The sequence below is a fragment of the Seriola lalandi genome, unplaced genomic scaffold, assembly GCF_002814215.2.
Source record: "Seriola lalandi dorsalis isolate HSWRI2012SDOR001 ecotype SW California unplaced genomic scaffold, Sedor1 jcf7180002054630, whole genome shotgun sequence".
Classification (NCBI taxonomy): domain Eukaryota; kingdom Metazoa; phylum Chordata; class Actinopteri; order Carangiformes; family Carangidae; genus Seriola; species Seriola lalandi.
The window spans coordinates 1,147,836-1,171,540 of record NW_019525183.1 but is presented as its reverse complement, the minus strand read 5'-3'; the positions used below and the strand labels follow the sequence as shown (position 1 = coordinate 1,171,540).

Below are 23,705 nucleotides of genomic sequence, written 5' to 3'. Positions count from 1 at the left end.
CTCTGATTTGAGACTCAGTTCACAGAGTGTATATCCCACGATCTGACTGCCTGAGCTCCACACTAGTTAGGCTTAATAGATGTCATACTGAGCCGAGCAGAGCAGAGCCGAGCAGAGCCGTTTAGAGCGGCCTCAGTAAAATGTGGCGGAAATCTTTTTTTTTTTTTCTTTAAACCACGCAAAGAGACGACAAAGAAGAGGAGATATTCTGTAAAGGGTTTCACAGTGAATTTAGCAGCAGGGCGAGATGAGAGGCAACAAGTAGCATATCTGTTGATAGTGGAAAAAAGCTGCAGTCGGCTTTCTGATTGGTCTCTGAGGGTGTGTTGGGTGAACATCAGCGTACCTTACGTTCTCCTGCTGACTCGCTCAGCTGCTATGAATTAGAGTTTTGCCTCCATGGAAGCTCAAACTCTTTGAGACGATAAGAACCTTCTCGGTTATAGGCTAAGCAAAGACTGATTGGGATCTCGCTCCAGAATGGCACCATGACCTCTTTAAAAAGAAAAAAAAAAGGAAAAAAAAACAAGACATAGCTCTGACAGGGGAAGTAAAGGAACAGGGCGGGTGTGACGGAGGGACGTGTCGAGGTGCAGCGAGTCCTGTTCTGCCAAAAGCAAGCTCTGGCTTGTCGCGGTCTCAATGACGTCATACAACGGTCTGCAGCATCGCAGCTTAAGGGGAAGGAGATGGGTGAACGTGAGACAGAGACATAACACATGAGACACAGAGGGGGACGACGTGTGAATGTTGAGGTGCAGTACGTGCATCTCAGCCTCTGGACCACGACTTGTGTCACGTGTCGCTGCCTGGGTCAAACCTGGTGTCAAGGATAAAGAACACTTTTGCAGTGATCAGACCCATAAATACAAATCTGTTCATTTAATTAACAATAATAATAATAGTTTAGTAGAATAATTAAGATTAAAAATGGCAACACAAATAGTGCCTACATGTGTAACATAAAAGCTGGATCAACTGTATCAACATATTATTTCTTTAATTTTATTTTGTAATTTTGTAATATGTCGTTGTTGTAGGAGTTATTTTTGAGGGAGCAGAAATCATTTTAAATATTTTTTTGATAGATAAAAATTCAATGAAAAGAATTACTTATTTATTTTCTCAAGAAAGAAAATAGTTTAAAACTTTGAAAATATCCAATTAACAATGACATACAAGCAGAAGAAAATATTTTCAAAAAGTAGATAAAACAGCAAATCCTCACATCTGAAAGACTACTGATGTTTTCTGTTTATTTCTTGTTGTCTCATTATCGTTAAATCTGCCAACCATTTTTTCTCCAACAATCGATTAATCATTTGGTCAGAAAATAGTGAAAAATTCCTGTTGAGATTTCCTAAAGGCCACACGAAATTGAAATTACTTGATGTGTCAAAATACTCACTTTATGCATGCATAAGACAAGGAAACAGGAAGTCCTCATAGATAAGAAGCCAGAACCAGAGAATGACTTAAACCATTATTCAATTAACAGAATAGCTGCTGATTAATTTTCTGTCTAATAGATTTATTGCTTCAGCTCTAATTTCAGCTTCTGTCATAAGGTGAAATTATTGGTTAAAAGATTCATAATAAAAGCTCAACGTGTCCAAAAATCAGAGTCATTGTAAACCAGCCGTGCTGCTTTGAGTGAAACCAAACTCAGGTGTTTTCTTTGAGTCATGTAACTTGACCGGCAGGTGCAGCAACCGCTGCTTTGCATCTTTAAGAAAAAAAAAGCACTCCTAGTGTCTGCTTTAGTGCGTCCACCAGCATCTGATTACACTGAGGTTAGACGACAAAGCTTTCAGGACTTTCACAAAGTACCAACACCATTTCACATTTTCTATGAGGAAAATACTCTGGAGCGGAGGGATTGCAACTGAGTGCACTACAAATGCTCTTAGACAGGTGCACTTTCCTCATCCTGCGAGCGGCAGATCCGAAACGGCGCGGGTCACACACACACGCTACCAACGTGGAGGCCCCGCCGGCAGCTCCGTATCCAAGACAACAGATTTCGAGAATATGTGATGAAGTCACTCCAGTGAATTTCAATATTTTATCAGCCTAGCCGGAGGCACGCGGAAAATAACCCCAACAACAACATGAGAGAACGTGTGAAGCCTGTGAAGGTTTAGGACAAGAGAGAAATGTTTTGGGTCAAAGTGAAGATAAAACTTTGTTGTTTTTCTTCAGCAACAGGCTGGCTGAGCTTACTGCTGTGTTTAACAGCACCTACCTGCTTCCTGCTGCTCTGTGAAATCATACAAATCTGCAGAGCAGCATAGGGAGTAAATTATGAATCAGCCTTTTACTATTTTCATTATTTTTTAAAGGAGAAAATCCAAATTGTTCTCTGTGGTATAAAATGAACAGTTTAAGCTTCCCAATTATGGAATCAGATAATGCATTATGCATATATTACTTCAGACTCATGCTCCTTCACATTACCTCATCTCCATCAGCCCCTTTCATTTCTATACTCTCGCCTCCCTCTGCTGCTTCATCTCTGCCCCTTCCTCTTCCTCTTTCCCTATGATTTGTATCTTTATTTTCACTGGAGGTAGAGGAAGCTGTTGTAAATACAGTACAGAACTTGGTGGTGTTTTTGATTATGTTCTAACATAGGAGACAATACTTGCAGCAGGTGGGAATTCAGAGGCAAAAACCTACAAGAGGGAGCTAAAAAAAAAAAAGAAAAAAAAAAGGTGGCTCTGATTTGTTTTGGGACCGTTAAACTGTGTCAGGAACTTGCAGCGAACACATCACCGAGACGCGCAGTAGCTCGTTCTGCTGGATATTTTTGGAAACTGTTTCTCTTGAGACATCCGACAACAGTTTCACACGAGCTCACAAACAGAGCGTCTACATTCACGGCGCTGGGTTCCCATTCAACAAAATGGCACTGTGAGATAAGTGCACAAATGGAACGCACGGGAGCAAGCATGGACTCCTCTCAAGACTTCTATCAACTATCAATTACATAAACCATGTTTGTGAGTAACAACTGTCAAAATGCTGCTGCTGCAAAAGAACAGATGACTGATCTTTAAAGTGAGGTCATTGCAAAAACAATTTAATTATAATTGAATGCCAACCTAACACATCCAAAGAAGAACACCTATGCATGCAAAGTCGCACAGGATGTGGTTAATAGTGAAATCACGTAGGTGCACACACACACACACACACACACACACACACACACACACACACAGGCTTTGGTTTAGAGAAGCTCATGCACACACACACCACACACACACACACACACACACACAAACAAACACACACACACACACACACACACACACACACACACACACATACAGAGACCAACCTGTTGGGATGTGGTTGAGAGCCGATGTCTTCAGAACCTCCAGCGGCTGTTCCTTTCCCAGGATCCCCTCTGTGGGAGAGAGAGAACACTCCGCTTCAAATATGGTCCGCAACATTGAGACAGGCTTCCAGCGACAAACCTGCTAACCAGGCAGTTAAGACCACAGTCCAAGAAAGAGCGGGCTTCAGGTCATCTGCACAGCGGCGAGCGCATGCCGCGGCGCCGCTACCGCCACCTGAGCAACTGCCTGGTCCATGACTGTGATTTTGCAGAGATGCTTGGCTGCGGTGGTGCTCTAACATACGCTTGGAATCGGAGGGATGCCGAGGGAGCAGCCTTCATCAGCTCGTGTGTGCTTGTGTGTGAGTTCAGTGTGCGAGAGGAGGGATGTTGGGGCTCGACTGATACTGCCTGTGCTCAGCATAGCAAATGTGGCTGGCAGCAGCGGCAGAGAGGGATGGTGGGGTGCGGAGGTGCGGGAGGAGAGGGGGGTAGCGGAGAGGAGGAGAGGGAGGGAGGGAGAGAGGTAAAAATAGCTCACCCTTTTGTGTATAACAGCACATGCGGAGCACGCACACGCACACACACACACACACACACACACACAACGTGCACACATGCAGACACAAAGACACAGTGGTGCTGCTGCACTCCTCTCCTGTGAGAGTGCGTGCGTGTTTGTGTGTGTGTATGCATGCATGTCCGTGGGTGTGTGTGTGCAAGTGTGTAGGCTGTAATTATAGTGGCAACATGAAAAGGCTTTTGTAGCTGCCGAGCCCTGGGAAGACATGGCTATAAAAAGCAGAGCGACAGAGAGGGTTGGGGGAGGAGGAGGAGGAGGAAGAAAAGGGGGAGGAGGACGTATCGGGGGAGAGGGGGAAGACAGAGGTAAGGAGGGGAGAGAGGAGGAGGAGGAGGCGATGGAAAGATGGAGGAAAAACAACGAAACGGCGCAAAAAGGGAGGAGAGCAGAGCGGATGGGATTGACATGCATTGCGACTGCACACAAATCTGTGACTACTGACACACACATTCTCGATATATGAATGTATTTTTAGTACTCATAAGCACCTGAGCCATATATATTCTGAGCACAAGGCTTAAAGACATCTGAAGCGCACAAACATGCAATTATTCCTTTGGATAGCAGATGAAAACCCATGTAAAATCCCTTTGGAGGAATAAAAGAGACGAAAACAGTAGAGCGTCTCACTGTGCGTGATCTATTTCTGGAATTCTCCCTGGACCAGACTGGCAAAGACACACACACACACTTAATTAGCCATGAAGCTGGAGGATGCATCACACGCTGATTATGTGTGTGTGTATTCGTCTCGCACTACCTTGCATGAATGGCTGCACCCCCGATGCACCAGTCTCTGTGAGGACTTGGGTGTGGACTCGTCACGTTTGGTCCTGTTCAAACGAATCTCAACACACATGGGTTTATTTGCCTAAATCCTCTCGCCAGTGGCCGCCAGATATCCCTGCCTGTCTGGCGTTTTATGATTTTAAAAGCTACCTCAAAATAGGTGCCATTCAAATTCAGATTCAAACTTTTGCGAGACACGAGGCGCGGGTCAAATCTGCGGTCTCACATACATGCACGGTGTCAGGCTTTATGTAAAAGGTGAGGAAACACTGCAAGAGCAGACAGGTGGTCACGCCGCCTCACACGTCCCAGCCTCTCCAAAACAAACAGATCCACATCAATGATAGTTGATATCTCTTGATGAGCCTATTCAAATGACACGCACGCTGCTGGATTTTGCAATGGAAATGAGGTGCATCTGTGTGTGATGACACCTGTGGCTTGGAGTAATACTACGCCTGTTTTTGCACAAATTGCTGGCAGCAGCTTTACATCTGCAACTTAAGTGTGGGTTATTAGAGGGGGCGACGGACGTCTTTGTCTGTGGTTAGTTAGACAAAGTGTACACGCTCCCAGTCCAAACCGCACCATTGATACCTGAGACGCTCATGGAGAGAGCACAGGTGTGTGTACGACTGAGACAGACAGCATCGTAATGAAGCAGCAAACCACATACGCAACCACCACACACTTGCAGAGGAGAAGTGCCCTATACCTTGGCAACAGGGTCCATCAATCTTGAATGTAGCCTAGTTACCCAGCAACCCCCTCCTCCCTCCAGCTCCCTCTTTCCTTCCTCCCTCTCTCTTTCTCTCTTTCTCTCCATCCTCCTCTCTTCTTGGTCCCACTGGGCACGCATCGGGAGACGGGGAGCTATAAATAGCCTCGGCTAGCCTCAGGCAGAGAGTCAGTCAACTCAAGCTAATGCAGCTACCGCTCGTCAAAAACATGCATGTTGTTATGATCTGCACTGTAAATGGGAAAGGATGCAGGAGTAATGAGCTAAAGAAAATGACAGGGAGCTCTGCATTTGCTAAATGTAGTTTTGTGAAAGCTCGGTGAGACAGCTGAGCTTGACCTTAGAGTGCATACTGTATGTTGACAGAGGCCTTTGTTATGTAGGAGAATGAGAATGAGATGTCTGTCTGTGCTACAGTGGTGTTGACAAAGAGAAACAGCGACACAGAAAGAGAGGAAGGATGCTCCAGCCTCATTACATTCAGTGCACTTCCGTTCTGGCTGCTTCGTCCAGGGTGACTCCAGTGAGCAAGGTGATCCAGACAGGAACAATACGATTAATCAAACACGCCTCTCCTTGAAGAGCCTTTTCCTCTGGGTCGCAAATTTGCTTCCCGAGGGCACAGCGCTGACGTCATGGCGACTGATAAAAGAGAATGGGTGACCCCTGTGTGGGCCGCCACCAGTTTGCATCCCACAAACAGTCGGGAAACAACCATCTGACCCTCATTTCATGCTGGTAAAGTCGTAGAAACACAGCGGTAATGTAATTTGGCGTGGTGTCTTAGTGCTTCTTTGTGCTTCTCGGTGAATACCGTCATTTGATATAAAATCACAAATTAGTTGGGAATTGGTAATTAGACTGTGGGTGTCTGTTGCACATCCAAATCAAATTTAAGTCATGAGGTCAGCAGATCAGTTTAGAAGCCAAAAAACTAGAGGTTTGAGCTAGAAATGCATTCACTAAGTCACAAAAACTAAGATGCATGGGAATAAGCTGTGTCAGCACTGATGGTAATACTCATGTTAAATCTGCAGTTCAGATTTATGAATTTAATATGGCTGTGACTGTTGGATAAGGGTTCTGTGTGATTTGTTAGTTCATTCAAAATTTAAGGAGTTTAGAAAGCAAATTTATGGGTGTGAGCTGCAGTTTGATGGAGAAGAGACAGTCAAAGCAAACTGTAGGTGGATAAAATCTGCGGAGAGGCTGACACCTTTAATTTGTTTGATTGCACTTGAACAAATTAAACAGTGATTCCCTTTCTTCCTGATTAAAGAACAGTAAAACTAATTTCCAACTTTGACAACAGGACCTCTCACTGGCGTGTTCCTGTCGTCTAAATTCAATCAATCTTTTGGAATGATTTCCAGATTTTACTGCACAACATGATGCATGCTGGTAGTGAACAAGCAACATCACCCTACGTGAAGGGTGTTGCGACGGGTGTTTTCCTGACTTTTGCCCAGTGCATTCTGGGACACATTGTGACCCAGTGTAGCAATAATATTGAAGATGCATAGATATATGAATTATTGACCTGACCTATATGCACCACTTTTCATGTATGTTATCTCTCTTTATCTGTATACTTAGTGATCACTTTCACACAGTCGATTCTTTATGGACGTCCATGATGGTCCTACACTTGTTGCTAGGAGATTTGTGATGCAACTGTAAAGCCTTAGTAGCTGGGCCTAATGCCTTACAACAACAAACACCCACAACATGTGAGATGACAGTTGCTCTGCATCTACTATGCATACAGAGTAACAGGTGCACAATTTAATACTTGTTATATTTTTCTTGACTTTTTCAAGGGTTTGTCTGTTTCAAGTCCCAGCAAAGATCAGACTTTGATCCACTTGCATAACGGTAGGATTTCCTTGATGCCCAAGCCAGACATCCATGCTTCGTGTCAAGCCCTGTGGAGCGCCATGTCAAAAGGCACAAGGATAGGCCTCCGAGGCAGCAGTGTAAACCGTAATTGCCGCTGACAGCTCGTTGGCAGAACACAGTGTATCCAGTTTCTCAGCTGGGACGAGACAAAAGACACAGGGACAAAGGATGCGTCCCATTCCTTTCATTAGCTCATGTTCCCTCTCTGCTGTCTCTGTCCTACTATCAATTAAAAACAGTTTTTCTAATGTACCAGGACATCCACGCTGTATAAAGGCCATGATAAGGTGTTTGTTTTTGGAGGAGAATGGGTACAGTGAGAGGGGGTGGGTGCTGCACCCTATTTGCGCAAGGACAAAGCAGAGCTTGCACATGTAGGGAGTCAGTCGTTGCACAAGAGACCCCCTGGTTTTGTTCTGAGATGGACTGATAGTTATGTTCAGCCAAGTTGGTGGCACATGGGTGGACAGAACTGACGAACCGTCTGGCTGGCAGGAACCTCATGTCTGTTCAGAGGGTTCGGCAAAGGGAGGGAGGGTGCGGCACTGTGGGAACACGCCGCTCAAGTGCATTTTGCAATCTGCCACAATTTCGTAATGTGGTTGTGTAGCATAGAAACAACATGTCATCACAAGTGGACAGCAGACAAACGTGACAATACGGCTTGAAATTACCCTTGATGAGGCTAATGCTCGGATCACAATGACCGCCGCACAAAAGGCAGCAGTTGTGTCATGCGTGCACTCGTCCCGTGCTCCGTTTTTAGCTGCACGACACACACGGCAACAAGCCGTTCAATCGTAAAGAGGAGAATCAACACGGGAGACCAAAAATAATGATTGTTTGTTCGCCATGGATGCACGTGCGCATATCTTGTGTGTGTGTTTCTAAAAATAGACTCAGGGATAAGCCGGGCCCTCTTTATTGCAGTGAAAGCTTTTAACCCCTTCACCCCTGGATTTAAGCAGTGTGATGTGGGATCGCATGCATTTGGAGAAGAGGATGAAAAGGGGTCAGTGAATGGGTCTAGAATGGAAAGAGAAATGTAAATTCAATGCATGAACCATCTATGCACTATCTTCATATCTCTATAGGCAGCCACTGCAGAGAAGCTTTTCACTTTTATTTTACTACTGATTCTAAACTTTTGAGAAGATTACTCATTAGGAAGCTTCGTTTTCACAGTTCTGCTCAGCAGTTACAGATCTGATACATGCCCAGGGAAACCACAGCCTTACTGTGGCAGCTCTACTGGCCCACTTATGAATTATGTGTCTTGCTCAAGGGCAACTCAGTTTCCTCACTTTCTCTTACTGGTGAAAGGGAACCTTCTTCACATTCACCAGTCAGTACAAGCCAGTGATCTTCCTGTCTCAAGTACCTTCCTTAAAACTCTACGCCAAAGTTGCCCTGTTAATAGTATCTGGCAGGTGTAATAAATAGCAAATCCATAATATAGACTTATAGCCATCCAGATATCCGTGTCCGTACTGTGTGTAGTGTTTATAAAAGATGCAGTCGAGATCCAAAGATGGTCCAGATGAGGCAAAAATGGGCAAAGTTTCGTTATTCTGGAGAAATTAGTATCCAAAGTTGCTGGTTGGCAAAAATTACAATTCAAAAGTCAAATTCCTAAGAGAAAAAAACACATCCTTGACAGAATGTGTTTTTCAGTAAGTACATACAAGCAGCAGGGTGATAGAGAGGGAGCCTGAGTTTTATTAGAACTTGCCCTATTAAACCTACAAGATTAGATTTTCGTCACGACAACAATTACCTTTAAAGTATGAGAACCCAGAGAGACAAAGCTAGACACTGCCTATTGGATTTTTTTTTTTAATCAACACATCAGATAGGACTGTGAGGACAAGCAGGCACAACACAGCAGGAGCAAAGATTTGAGGCCAAGATCGTCAGGATGCGAGTGTTTAACACCTACAACTCCCCTGGGACACAATTCTTTAAGACGTCGTCTGTTACAAACCAGTCAGTAGACGCATGCTTCTACTTCTATTGTACAGTGTGGTACATCGTTCTGCGTCCCTTGTGTTAATTATCCCACAACAGCAAGGGAAGCAACCTCACACCAGGGTACAGACATGTGTGTGTCACAACCTTGTCTGTAGTACTGATTACGTCAGCGGCAGTCCCTCGCCATCCCTGCCAAAACTCCCTACTGATCAGATAGTAAAAGTGCACTCACAGTTGCACACACAATGACATTAATTAGTAGCTTCATATTCACCATTCAGACAGGAGAATGATAATGTTAAGGATTACGGTTTCTCATATTGTAAACTTAGTTTAAAGGTGTCCTTAAAAAAAGAGCTTGCTCTTAATTGCATTCCCTGTATAAATAAAGGTTTGAATTTAATTGAATTAAATCAATATTCAAGTCTGACTCTCAGCAACAAAACAAATAAGCCTCTTTCTTAAAATTCAAACTGTTCTTTTAGTGGAAAACATTACAATGATCAGTGCAGAAGTAAAAAGCCAAAACACAGTAACTACATATTTGCTGAAAACTGAGTTAAGACCAGAATTTTATTTATTTATCTATTTAATTTTTTTTTACATGTTTTACGGCACAAGTTTGCCGTGACTTAGAGCCAAGAACATTCCAAACAGTAAAAGCAAAGGCTACGTTAAGATAGAGCTAGAGGTTAGCTTGGGAGAAAGCCGCAGTTAGCTAAAGCTAAATGGATTTACTTCTTCCTACATGTTTCCTGCAGCTAAATGAAAAAATAAAAAAATACATATTATCCAACATCTTAGTTATCCCACATTAATGAGGCAGATGCTAAATCAAACCAGGAAACTAACCTATCTTAGCAGAGTAGCTGCTCCTGACTCCAGTGAAATTCATATAGTTTGACGTGGTTAAGCTGCTTTTAAGTCACATACTTAAATGATTATAGATGTATAGATAATCTACAACGATGCTTTGCTCGGGTTGGCCACCCATCCTCCAAATTTCATCACTGCACCTTCACCATTTCTTTTGTTTATTTCTCTCTGCCTTTGAACAGCAGTATGCTTATTATTTCACAGTGGTGCAAGCTACATGTTTGTGTTTTCATATCAGTGTCACCTCACATTACACTCTGCTTATCATCCACCACCTGACATTCTCGGAAAAAAATGAGACGAGGAAATACTTTCTTAAAAACATGTGGCCATACAAGTTTCCGTGTCTGCTCATACTGTTTCTTTTGTATTTGTATTTGTGTTTAGAAATCAACTGAGTAAAAAAAGCGCATGCAATTAAAAATTTATCATGGAAACTGTCTGGTGCACAAACAGGACTGTGGTATTTTCTGTGTCCATCAATCTAATCTTGACTACAAACAGAATTTCACAAGTTTGTATAAGACATAAATCTATATATGCAAAGCAATAAATCTACAGGACTGAAGTGACTTATCTAATCTTGGGTGCCAGCCGGAAAGATGCAAGCTTCTGACCCAGCTCATTTGAGTTTATTTTACTTTATTTTATTTCCCGGACTGTTTTTGTTGTTCTTCAAAGCCGTATAGAAGCTGTTGCGCTTGTAACCTAGATACCGCTGAGCCTTCGAGGAAAGGAGCACTGTGTCAAGTTCACCAGTTCAGAGCCGTAAAAGGTGCTCACACCCACACAGGCGCTGCAAAATAAAGCAGTAAAAAATCTCATCTGAGCGCAGTTTATATCCTGCTTATGACACGCTCTCGATTGCGTTCATGGAATATGTAAATTTTTTATTTTTTGCATAGAACATTGTAAAGTTCAAACCTCTCATTCACAAATAATCACTTACTATACCTGGCACTTACTTACCAACTACCTACTGGTCTCTGTGTGTGTGTGTGTGTGTGTGTGTGTGTGTGTGTGCGTGTGTGTGTGTGTGTGTCTCTGGGTGTCTATGTGTGTGTGTGTATGACTCATGTGCATACCCAGTTCTTGCTCCAGTGGTAAACACTGCAGACTTTCCTGAAAAGCCGGTGCATTTCTGACTAAGATAGATGAAAACAAATCATTGCCAGCTAGTGGCATCACCTTCCCTCTTTAATAAGACACTAACACCTCAGGAAGCTGGATGCTCTTTTCAAAATCATCTGTTCATTTTCACTCACAGTTGCATCAATCGCACACGAATCGGGTTTCTGCTTGGTTCACAACAAAGAATTGGCACGAGTGATGAATATGGACCAATTATTTAGATAAAGATGAGGAAATAACAACCCTAAAAATAAAATGATTTATATGAGCTTCTTGATTTAACCATTTCCCTGTAAATCTGAACATTTAATATTAAGTTTCGTTACAACTACAACTCGTTATCGGGCAGAACAAACCATAACAATAATCATCACGTATTGTTATCAGCCCTGAAATTCCATGTTAGTGCATCTCTAGTATCTATTGATTCATTTCTTTTCATAGTCTTTATGTCCTTGGAGAAGCTACTTTAAAGTACAAGACAAACTATTAAATTTAAGTTCATTTTCTCTCAATTTTGGGGTTTTTTGGATGAAAGGAAAATGCAACACTAAAGTGCAACAGAGATTTGCCACGTCATTGCGGCATCATTTAAGGACAGAAGTAGCAATCAAGGTAAGTCATCAGTGCAATCGATCTGCTGAGCAAATGTGTTCAAATTGTTGGTTGAGTTGACAAGCATTGATGCTCATTAATGTGTATCCTGACCACTGGTCTGTGAGCTTACATAGAGAACAATTCATGTGGATATTTGGCACTGAAGTGCTTTAATAACACACTACAACAGCTCAAGTACTCATCGTCATTGATTCTCCAAGTCTCTGAACTCTACTGAGGAGATGGACACCATTTGTGCAAAAGATATCCCTCATTGGAGAGCACTGTCTGACATGTTGCTCTGAAATTACATTGGATTCCTATTGGAGATTGCCATTGTTCTTGTCACTGTCCTTTCTATCTTTCGTGGATGTGGTCTGAACCCACAGAGACGTGGTGTGTTGCAGTCTCCCTCTCTATTCGAATAGGGGGAAACCAAGATTATCACCAGGAACTGATAAGCGTTCTTGGCAAGTGACCACAACCACAACGGTGCCCCAGAAAATCATGAGACAGACGCTCATATCTCAAGATGAACCCTGAGTTGAGGCATTTCTGAGTAATGGGTAACGTACTATCGAAAGCTAAGACCTAATGAATCACAAACCAAAGAATCATTAATTGACTGAAGATACTGAATTTAAGCTATTTTGCTGTAATTTAGTCATTTAAGCTTTCATCCAAAACAAATGCTCAACATGGAGGGGACCACAGAAAAGTAAACAAATATGTTATTCAGCCACTACCCTGCTGTGCTGATGATTAACTATTATGCTTATGATTGAATATACTGTACTTCATATTGAGCCTAACTGTCATTAATCAGTGCAAATCACCCTAAGCTTGACAGAAACCACCTTTTTCGACCAAGCACAGTCGACATGCTAGCTTATTGCTAAGCACAAATGTAAAACAAATGTCACCGGCTAACATGCTAAAGCCCTCGATACACAGAGTAATCACTCCTGTGCAAACACTCACGGCTGTTTACAGATACGCCTGCAAAAAGACTGATGTGAAGGCCTTATCAGCCTGACCCCCTTTTGTTCTGGGAAATATAAACCCAACAAAGCGTTTTACATTTCACTTTTCTAGGAAGAGATTTATGGTAAATGGTGTTTAATCTAAAAATCCCAGTGCTGCTGTAATAAAGAAAATGAGTAAGTCCTGGATCAAAAACACGCGTGCTGGTAAGCTCATTTACAGATTACAAAAAAAATGGCACACAAGCAGGCAGGCACGCTCACAAACGCCCGCAAGAGCTGCTGCATGAGGGTGAACACAGACACACACACGCACACACACACACACACACACACACACACACACACACACACACACACACACAGGGCTGGTAGATGATTGGAAATAAGTGCAAAGCAAGCTCAGGAAAAAAAAAAGTTGGCAGCTTTGAGTTACACTGCAAATACAAGAGTACAACAAAGCTGTGGATCTGAAAGTCTCATTGTTCACCCTGAGTACAAAGCCAATGTTGTCTAATTGCACTTAATGTAAAACACATTCAATTCAACAGGGGCAGCAGCAGACAACCCTGATGCAACCTGAAGCCACAGGATCAATGTCCTCGCATCCATTTTTCAAAAGGACAGTTATAACACAGAAATCAAACTGAGGCATCGCTTAAGACAGAACAGATTCCTCGCCCTCTCACTTCACCGCCATAAACATTTCAGTGAAAAAAGAAGCCACTGGACAAGCCTGACAAGCGCCACAAGGCCAGAATGCTGCACATTCTTCACATTTCATGCCTTTAAACGCATCTTGGCTGCCTGTTTCTGTCTCTCTATGCGCCGACATCCAACAAGACCGTCTCTGAGCTGTCATTCAAACAAGAAAAGCAACACCTCAAATTGACGCCCACACTTGGCAGCGCTCTGAGGGCCGAGATTGTCTCCTCTGAAGGCTTTTCAGAGGCAAACAAGACAGTGAGAAACAGCAGCTGCAGGTATGAGTCGTCCCTCCTGGACTCACACACAGAAAGATCACAGCTAGTGAGAGGTGAGTTAACATGAGGGAGATCCTGGGTAGGCCCCTCCAGTGGGAAGCCAACTGTGGTGATGAGAGGCAGTGGAGGGCAGGGTGGGAATTTAAAAACAGCTAAATCTTATTACATTTTGACAGGAGCTGGTTAGTTTATCTGCTATCAGCTGCTGCAGCCAATGGGCAGAGAAGAATGAAGTTTCCTGCCTTGGCTGTGTTCAGCCCTGGGCATCGATTCAATATCATTGTTTGTCTTCTTCCAACAGAATCGTATTGTGATAAAATAATGATAGAGGAACTGTATCATTTCACAAAATTATACAAAATAAAAGCAGTTATTGATCTGTGCGAGTACTTGTTGCCATTTTTACACATGAAGTTCAGTTTACCCCCCCCACCCCACCCCACCCCGTGTGTGTGTGTGTGTGTGTGTGTGTGTGTGTGTGATCGAAGGCTAGTGAGTGGCAATTTTTTTTAAATCTTTCAGTCTCCTTTATGGAAGTGCAATACTAACAAATTAAAACTTAATGATGCTAACTACTCCAACTAACTGTCTTAAAGTCCATTCACAGCCATAATTTTAGATATCATAACTCTATCTTAGGACTTCTCAAAACTTTCAACACCCTCTTAAATTGTAATACTTATAATTAATGAGCTCAGAAACAAATTAGAGGAAGACTGTGAAAGTCTGAACGACTGGTTTGATTTCATTTTTAAGAAATTTCTAAAAACCGACGACTTCTAAATCACAAAAACAGCCCTGACACAAAACAACAGCCTTGGATTTAAATATATGAAATATATTTTAAGAGTTTTCAAAACTTTGTGGTCCCAACAGAACTGTATATAGATAAAATATTTTTTATCACAAAATGTGTTCAAAAACAAACTAGGAGAGGACTGTGAAAGTCTGGTTTAATCTTATTTTTACTTCTAAATTAAAAAAGAGTCCAGAAGCAAATTAGCAGCTTTAAATTTAGATTTTCTTTTAAGCCTTGTGGATATTCTATTGTATATTAACAAAATATTTATTCAAATTTCTCACAAAATACACTAGCAAACTATGTGAATGAACAGGACTAGTTAAATTTTCTTTTTTATAAAAACTTCCAGGTTCAAGACAAAGAAAATTAAGAGCATCAACGCTCATACTTTACTGTATATTCACACTTATTTCAAAGCGATGAACACGTTTGACTATTTAACATGACACTGTGCAGATATCACTGTCAAAATCCTTTCTCAGTATTAGCAGGGCTTTCGTTTTGCCAGTCTTGGCTGTGATGGAGACGAGTGAACGTGTGGGAGAATTAGAAAGGGCTATCTAATGACTACTGCTGAGCCACGCTAATCCAAGGTTGATCTAACAATATAATGCACTTGGCCCTACTTGGTTAGAGGGACACCACGGCAAGATGTCATCTCTGGGAGGTAAAACAGCAAACACGTGTGCACCAGAGTGTCTTTGGTGTGTTCAGACATGTCAGTGATGGAGATGTTGGAAGGCTGAAGGCGCCGGCTGAGGCTGCAGCCCATTCTTATCCCTTGGGGCCCGGTGGTTACCTCAGCTGCGGTATTTATAGTGCACACACTCCCAGGTGTACAAAGCAAACATGGGCGACACTGTCAGGTACCACAACGACCTGGGCAGGAAGCTAACCTTTTCATCTGCCAGTTGCTTACCGAATTATTTATCAGTTTGCGAAAACACCAGCTAAAGCTTCTAAACTGAGCTTGATTAGGTGTCAAAGAGGAAAGCAGACTCTCCTAATGAGCCTGTGTCATAGACATTTTTTTCTCACCCTCTGGAGGCACATTCATATTGAATCAGGAAAATTAACAGCCATAAGACCAGATTAAAATGTTATATTGCATTTTAGCGAGCCGCAATCTGTCTGTGTTCCTAATCAAAATGTTCACATATATCAGCACGGCAGATGTAGCAGCGGAGAGATTTCCCATAATGTGACTGTACTGAGGAGCTACATTCTCATTACTCCACAGTTACAAACTCTTTCTATTAAAGATTCCCAGCATGCAGCAGTGATGGATCGCTGTTTTTTCAGTGCAGACGCCGAGAAGATGCTACAAAATTTCATCGACTGCCTGCCTCTCTGTCCCTTTTAAAACCCTCCTTACAAGAAAATTGATTTTTTTTTTTTCAACTTAATCTCTCGTGTTTTATCCTTCACTTGTACATGTGCACTTAAGTGACAAATAACAAAAAGTTTACACCCACATTCAACAACTTTCATTTGGATCATCACCACCTATCCAACTGACACATTAGGCTTTTAAATGCAGAGTTAATTTCCAAAAACATGAATGAATAGCTGCAGGAAATAGGCAAATATCAGCTGGATGCATTGGTCTAACCTTTAACATAAGACTTTAAATGAAACCGAAAAAACTGTTTAGTCATATTGTGATATTGCACCTTTATCCTAACTGTGTGTTTAGCACAGGAAAGACCCACCTGGTTCAAAACAAACATGTGTAATAGCAGAGAAAAAGCTCTTACCTTGGTGGCTGTGTGATGTCATCGCTGACAGGTCGGTCAGGTGGCTGTCCACAGAGTACTGCAAGCGAGCACCCAGCTCTGTTTGTGTATTGCAGATGAGTGTGCGTGTGTGTGTGTGTGCGTGTGTGTGTGTGTGTGTGTGTGTGCGTGATTTACAGGGTGGTAATCAGGAGGCCACTAGCCTGCCAAAACTGTGTGTGTGCGTGTGTGTGCGCACGTGTGCGTGCGTGTGTGTGTGTGTGTGTGTGTGCGTGTGTGTGTGTGTGTTTAGGCTGATCCAACACTCAGGACGGCCCCTCAAGAATCCCTCAAGGCTGGAAACAGGAAGCAGACGTCCAGCTGCAGCCAATCCCCATGAGGTTTTTGATTTGGTTACTCCAATCAGAGCAGCAGCTTGATGTCTCACACCGGTACCAACCTAACAGAGAGGAGAAAAACACTTTATCAGTACTTTTCTTTAAAAGAAATCTCTAGTTGCTGATGTAGTAACACCAGTTTTCATCTGATATTTCAAGGCTTTTATTTATACTGGTTCCATTTCATGAAATGAGGTTTGTAGATCTTAAATTTGTGAAAAAGATATCACTTTATGAGCTGAGGGATGAGAATTTGTAGCGGGAGAGAAAAAGCTGGATATTAATGTGCGGTGCACACACAGCTCGATTTTCCAGTTATTTATAGTATTGATTTTTCAGTGACATTAATTTGGAGATGACAACTGTTGACTGAAGTTCTGGATTCCACTTACAGTATACAGCCAACATGTCTTGGCCATCTATAAATGTTAGAAGAACTGTGACAGTTTTAAGTCCATCAAAGCAATTACATTTCAGTTTTAAACACTCTAGACCTGTGTAAGAACAAGTGTAATAACTGGACTGCCAAACTTTCCAAAACCTTGGTAAAAATAATTTTTTAATACCGACACAGAAAATAGATTATTCAAATGGCAACATGCATTGTGGATCATGCTGGAGTACAAAATAAACAGCCACAGACATTAAACGTCTTCTAACATCGGTGAGTAGATAGTAGAAAGTATCACTTAAAACTGAGTAATTATTCTTATTTATTTATGTTTATCGAGCTAAATAGTAATACTGCTTCTTAAAAACCGTAAAATACTGTGGCCATGCAGATCCAAGGCCACCATCAAAAACTCAATACGACCTCATATTCGACCTCGTGCTTACACTGCATGAAGCAGTAAACCAATCGGGCAATAAATTGCTTGTTCCAGGCGTAGTTTCTTTTTGAGTAGGGTGCTCCAAGATTAAGAAATAATATGGAAAAAGTAAGATGTATTACTTTCACTGCAGACATGGGTGGGTGGAAAAGTCCCATTAGTTTCATGAACATGTGAATTTGACATAGCACAAACCTGTGATTCTTCTGTTTGTTTTAGGAATAAACGCTCTTTTCTTTGTTTTTGGAGATGACTGATTGGTCATTTTGTTGTTTCTGGAAATAAATGATTGTTCTTTTCTTTGTTTTCAGAGAGTAGCCTGAATTCCTCGAGCCTGGAGCAGGAGTGTCAGATGTAATCATGGCTCGAGCCCAAAGCATCAAGTCGACTTTACCACCACAAATAGAAAGGGGTAAAACTGCCTGAGGGCGAGGTGGGTGGGTGGTTGGGGAGGGGGCGCAGCGTAGGCATGGGGGGTAGTGTGCATGTTCACGCCCTTGTGTGTGTGTTGGCAGAGGTCTCAGAGGTCCTCAGAAGCAGGATGGATTCATGTGTGTGTGTGTGTGTGTGTGTGTGTGTATGTGTGTGTGCATTTAAGGGGGTGGGTCTCAAGACAAGCGAGCCAGACAGTACAGCCGCAGGACAAATTGCCCCCAAAAAAGTCGGTCACTGCACAGTGCACGCACTCCTGCGCTTTGTGATGGAAAAGCAAGACAAGGAGGGGCCGGTGGGGGTTACGAACGCGTGTGTAGCTCACACTCCAGGGGGGCTTCATGCAACACCATTCTCCCAGGGCATCTCATCTGTCTCAGGAGGGGTATTCATGTGTGTGTGTGTGTGGGGGTCCTAGGCCATTGTCCCTAAAAAGAGCTTGCTTGATTCAGGGTGACAGATCTGGGGAGACAAGCCCTGAAGCCCAAAGTGAAGAAATAATAAAAACACAGACTGGGTTAAAAACAAAGCAAAACCAGACCACCAAAATTAGCAAAGATAGCTATATTTATCCATAAACTCAGCAATTAGCATAAAATAAGCAAATAACTTGCATTAATTATAACACTAGCTGCTATTAATGAGTGTCTCAAAAAAGGTGGGTACACTCAGTTAGCCTAACCCTGCACTCCAGTTCAAACTCAAACTCCCTAACACATCTAGATGCAAAATATGACCATGTCTGGCTAATAAGTGCTGCTACACGCTGTTTCGTTAGCCTAGCCACACTTTAAAGCAGCTCTAATATGCTGTTTTGATGTAGCTTTAACAGCTCCAACAACCCGTACGCCCCCATTCACAAAAAAAAAAAGGATTGACGCATGCAGAGAATTACCACCGCCCATCCCGAACCATTCACACACACTCAAACACACACTTCAGCAGGCCTGTACCTTCATTTTACCCATTTTCTCGTCAATAACACGTCTGTAAAGCGACAGAGCCGTGTTGACACAGTGTATGTTGCATTAAAGCCCAAGGCTCGGCCGTGCACTAAAAATAGCTCAGCAACAATCGGCATAATAAACATCGCCCGTCCGTTCCCCCCCTTACACACTTCCCGCCCGCTACAGTGCAAGAAACCGTCCGGAAAATTTTAGCTGAATGGTTTTAACATGTGAAATCACTCCTACCAGATTTAAACACGGTTCAGGCTTGAAAGCAGCAGTTAAAAAATAACCGGGAAGCCGCAGCCGAAGCGGAGCAGAGTGGAAACTTCAGCCGGACATTGTTTTGATGAATCCTGTCTGTGCATCGCATCCCTGCCTGAATATCAACATCAAAGCGGCGCAGCTCGGCTACACATTCATCCCGAGAGGACACAAACACACCAACAGCTCACCTACAAGGGCCAGGAGGAGGCCAGCCGTCCCAACATGTGTCCCACAGGGCTTTTATTTCTCTCCCATGTTAGACTCTGGGGTTTTTCTCAGCGCCAGGAGGAGGTGGGGGGGAGCAAAAAAAAAATCATCTCCTGACAGATTCCGCCATACTGGATTTTTGTTACAGCCCCAGCAGCGTCACATGGAGCGCCCCTGCATTTACCAGAGGCGGGGTTAGCCTGATGAAAATGTGATGATCTACTAGCATGCTGCGGGATATGTGTGTGTATGCCTGTGTGCATGTCTGTGTGTGTGTATGTGTGTGTATGTGTGTGTATGTGTGTGTGTGTGGAGGGCTGGATGAAAGGTTGTTATTATGGCTGTGTCATTAATAAGGAAAACGTCTCTGGGCGTGGTCTGTAGTGTAAGAAATATTACTGTAATATTCCAACATTCAATTCATGTGTGTCTAATGTTGTCAATACTTTACTTTTAATAACTTTATCCTACTTAATGCTGTTTTCCATCTCCTGTAACTGCTCTGTAATATTCATATAGCAGCATGTATGTCTGGTGCACAAAAATTAGTTTTTCCTGCATTTTTATTGACCATGGCATCATTATAGTGTTGCTTTGCCGCTACATATCGACATTTATCCTAAATAATTTATCCTACATTATTTATATTATGATGCATTTTGTGTTAATGATGAGTTAATTATAACTTTATACCAGCTTTTAGTGTTTTTATCCTTAGGAACATCCGCTATAATATATTTACACCAATAATTAGTGGGTGCACTTCCTCAGAAGTTAATACTGTAACATATTAATAGTTTGTCATTTACAGTTGGCCTGTGTATGTCAGTGGTGTGTGTGTAATAAGCTTATCCTAATTTATGACACGTTCATCTGCTGCGGTGTAATTACATTTCCAGAACGTTCCAGTAGTTGTTCTATAGATTATATAGCTGGTCTGAGTACCTTAAAATAGATTTTTGTATACATATATATGTTAAGTCTCCTATGTTATGACAAATGCTCCTGCCAATGTTATATCATTGCAAAATGTACTATTGGTTGCTATAATTGCTTTCAAAGAACAAACAAATTTGAAAAAACTCTGATATTAATCTATAAATGTGTCTAAAGTCAGCGATCGGCACAACTACAAAATTATTATGTCATAAATCTATAAAATAATGCACATTTCATGTTACAACATTTGTGTTGTAATGACAGAGAGCTTCTTCCTTCCATTATTCAACATTTTCCATAACCAGTAATGGCAAAATGAAACAAACATTTTTATCCAATTCTCGCTCGTTGCAACATGAAACGCCTTCCCCACTGCCATCTCTAATCCAATATGCTTTTATTTCCATTACTTTATATTTGATTTTGCATCTCAGCAGCCACCCACAAGCAAAACTGCAACAGCACTGCCTGGTTTAGCCAACTTGATTACTGGAATATGCTAACCAGTTGGGCTACATCTGCAGAAAGACACAGAGTTATTATTCACCAAGTGTAGGTAGACTACGCAGCTCTGCTATGAGTTAAGGCTGCTCTCTTGGGTTCCTCTGTCTCATAACCCCGGGCTCCTTTGACGGCTCAGTGAAGTTCACAGTGAAATTTGGGAAGGATTAGATTCTGGCCCTGGATGAACCAACACACCAAAGAGAAGAAGTTGTTGAAACATGTGTGAGCTTCATCACTGCCCAGATTTATGCCAGGGTGCCATTCAGCAACGGAAAGAAAGCTTTGACAAACAGCATTACACCAACTGTTGCATTTAATTTTCCTCAGACAGCGAACGCATTGAGTTCCTCCTCAGCATCACTTGGAATATTTTTGTTAGCTGAAGGGAAAATGTTACTTTCACTTTCTCAACCCCTCATTCATTTCAACCGTTTATTCACAACATTTATGCAAGCTAACTTTTTATTCATTACTTTAAATTTCTGCTGCGTGAGGGCAAATACCATCAGAGGTCAGGGTCCGCAAGCAAGTCCTCATTTTCTTCAAGGACACTTTAGCAGGGCAGATGCTTAGCTGCTTTCATGAGCCCTAACCTTCTGTCTGTCACTGTCACTACTATCATTAACATCAACACAACTCTCTTTTAAAATAATTTTCAACTCAGTTCCAGCTTTGTGCTGCTCGGCGAAAACTTGCATTCATTAATCGAGGTTGCTCCTCATTTAGAGTACAGGGGAAGCCGGTTGGGACAGTCGTATCCATAGCAACAGAGGATTATAATTTCTGTGGATGAGCTACGGAGCATCAGTTACATAAGGCGGTCTGTCTTGGAGGCATCTCTGATGTTGTCCTTGAATAAGCTCTTTAGGGCTAAAACCTCAGAGATGTATGGCTGCTGACCATCTTCGTCTGTATTTAGATACAAACATAAAATACATATTTCAGAGGGCATGGGCCCTTTAAATTCCTTCTGTTTACATGCTGGACAACATCAATTCATTTTAAATAATTTAATGGGAGAATACCACTTCAAAAAACAGAATTAATGATGTTGTTTACAGTGTTAATTTTGGTTTAATTTGTGAGGATCTGCCCTGAAAATTAATAACTTCTACATTTAAAACTACTTCCTCTCCCAAAAACACTAAAGCTGCAACTTTGACTAAATGTTTGTCAAAAAAGACAAAGACTAATATAACAGTCCTAATATTAACAGCCATGTTAAAGTGATGCTGCAGCAACGCTTTAAGCTTAATGCTAACATTTGCATGCTTGCATGCTCGCAATGTCAATTATAGTATGCTATCATAGTAATTTTATGCATTTTAACCATGTTCACAATCTTAGTTAAGCCTGTTAGCATGCTAATGTTAATTAGCACTTAACAGAAACTAGCCTGCAGCTGAGGCTGATGGGAATGTCATTTTTCTATTGTACAGAGTTGACATTTTCTGACTTTGTGGTGATGCTAGATGAACAGTTAAAGCATCAACAAAGTTGTTATAATTCATCCTGAGGGGGAAAATGAATATCTGTAAAAAAAAATCTACACTCAAAACTACTAATATCAACGTCATGTTTGTGCAAGAGTAAAGGTCAGCGGATCACCAACGTGTTTTAGGATTCATCCTGTGGGCACAATTAGTGTCTGCACTGAGTTTAATGTCAATCCATCCAATAGTTGTAGAGGTGTTTCAATCTACACCAAAGTAGTGGACAGCGCTACCACGGCTAAACTTTTGCTGTTAATTGAGCCAAATGTAACCTATGAATAGACTTGTGTTAACTATTATTCTTTGCAGATAAATTGCAAATCAGAAAGAATTATTATATACTTCATTGTCTCAGTCACTCTAAACAAAAGCAGAGAGTTTTTACTTGTGCTGTCAGGGAGCACAAATTGCTCTTGGACATCTGCATCTGCATTGTTTGTCTACAGGCTTTTGCTGACGCAGACATGCATAAAACACTCAAATGTGTGTATACGTGTGTGTGTGTGAGTGAGTGTGTCCAGAGCAGTGATGTCAAAGCAGGGATTAGATTGGCTTATATTGCCCAGAGCAGCACATTTGCAATTCAGTGACCATCACATTCGGGTTTGCCAAATCGCTGATTATGTTAGTTTAACTATTCTGCATCCAGTGGAGTGGCCATCACCTCCTTCAACTTTAGGTTTATATCCATTGTGGGTTTCTATAAGTCCTCTTATATTGGCGCATGATGCCTTTAGAAGCATTTGTGCCAAAGTACCTTACATGGCTCTGGCTAAAAACACAGATCCTGAGTAATGATGTTCCAAAAATACACCATGTTTTTGGCCAGCGGCTGGAAGAGGAGCAGCAATCAGGCTAGAAAGTCAACAGGCGAGCGTGTAGGGCCTGCGCAAACTACCGTTCTGCTACCACAGCAGACACATCACACACAGGCTGTGGACCAGACCACTTGCAATACACACAGAACTGGCTGTTAGTGGTTTGAGAAGGGAAGCCGTCGTCTCACCCAACGCGGTTCCACATGAGTCAGATGCAGCGTGCAGACAAAGGAGGCAGACCTCAGCGTCATAAAGAGGCTTTGCTTTGCCGGTGAGAAAGAAAACATTTCTAAACATCTCACAGTGCTTTTGACAGCATGTGATGGGACTGTGCAATGAAAGCCTCTAACATGAATCAGTGGGATTATGTGAATTAAGGCCTTTTCTACGATGTTAGTTTGCTCTTGTTTAAAAATGAGACATAAAATCTTTCCAGGGTGCCATGAAACTATAGTGTTT

General features: G+C 42.1%; 1 protein-coding gene across 5 annotated transcripts in view; it reads right to left on the bottom strand.

Moving 5' to 3' along the window:
• LOC111665296 (histone deacetylase 4-like) overlaps nt 1–19,662 on the bottom strand; it is a 55,450-nt gene extending 35,788 nt beyond the window's left edge. For 2 of the 5 annotated variants that reach the window (XM_023420246.2, XM_023420247.2), the window contains exons 1-3: nt 19,474–19,662; nt 16,454–16,871; nt 3,344–3,412 (exon numbers count right to left, since the gene is read on the bottom strand). In XM_023420246.2, coding sequence (XP_023276014.2) covers nt 3,344–3,412; nt 16,454–16,475 — 91 coding nt within the window. In that variant the 5' untranslated portion in view covers nt 16,476–16,871; nt 19,474–19,662. Of the gene's footprint in view, nt 1–3,343; nt 3,664–16,453; nt 16,872–19,473 lie in introns of those variants that run through there. The other 3 variants (XM_023420245.2, XM_087177698.1, XM_023420244.2) reach the window with 3 other exon arrangements.
• Between the last annotated feature and the right edge of the window lie 4,043 nt (nt 19,663–23,705).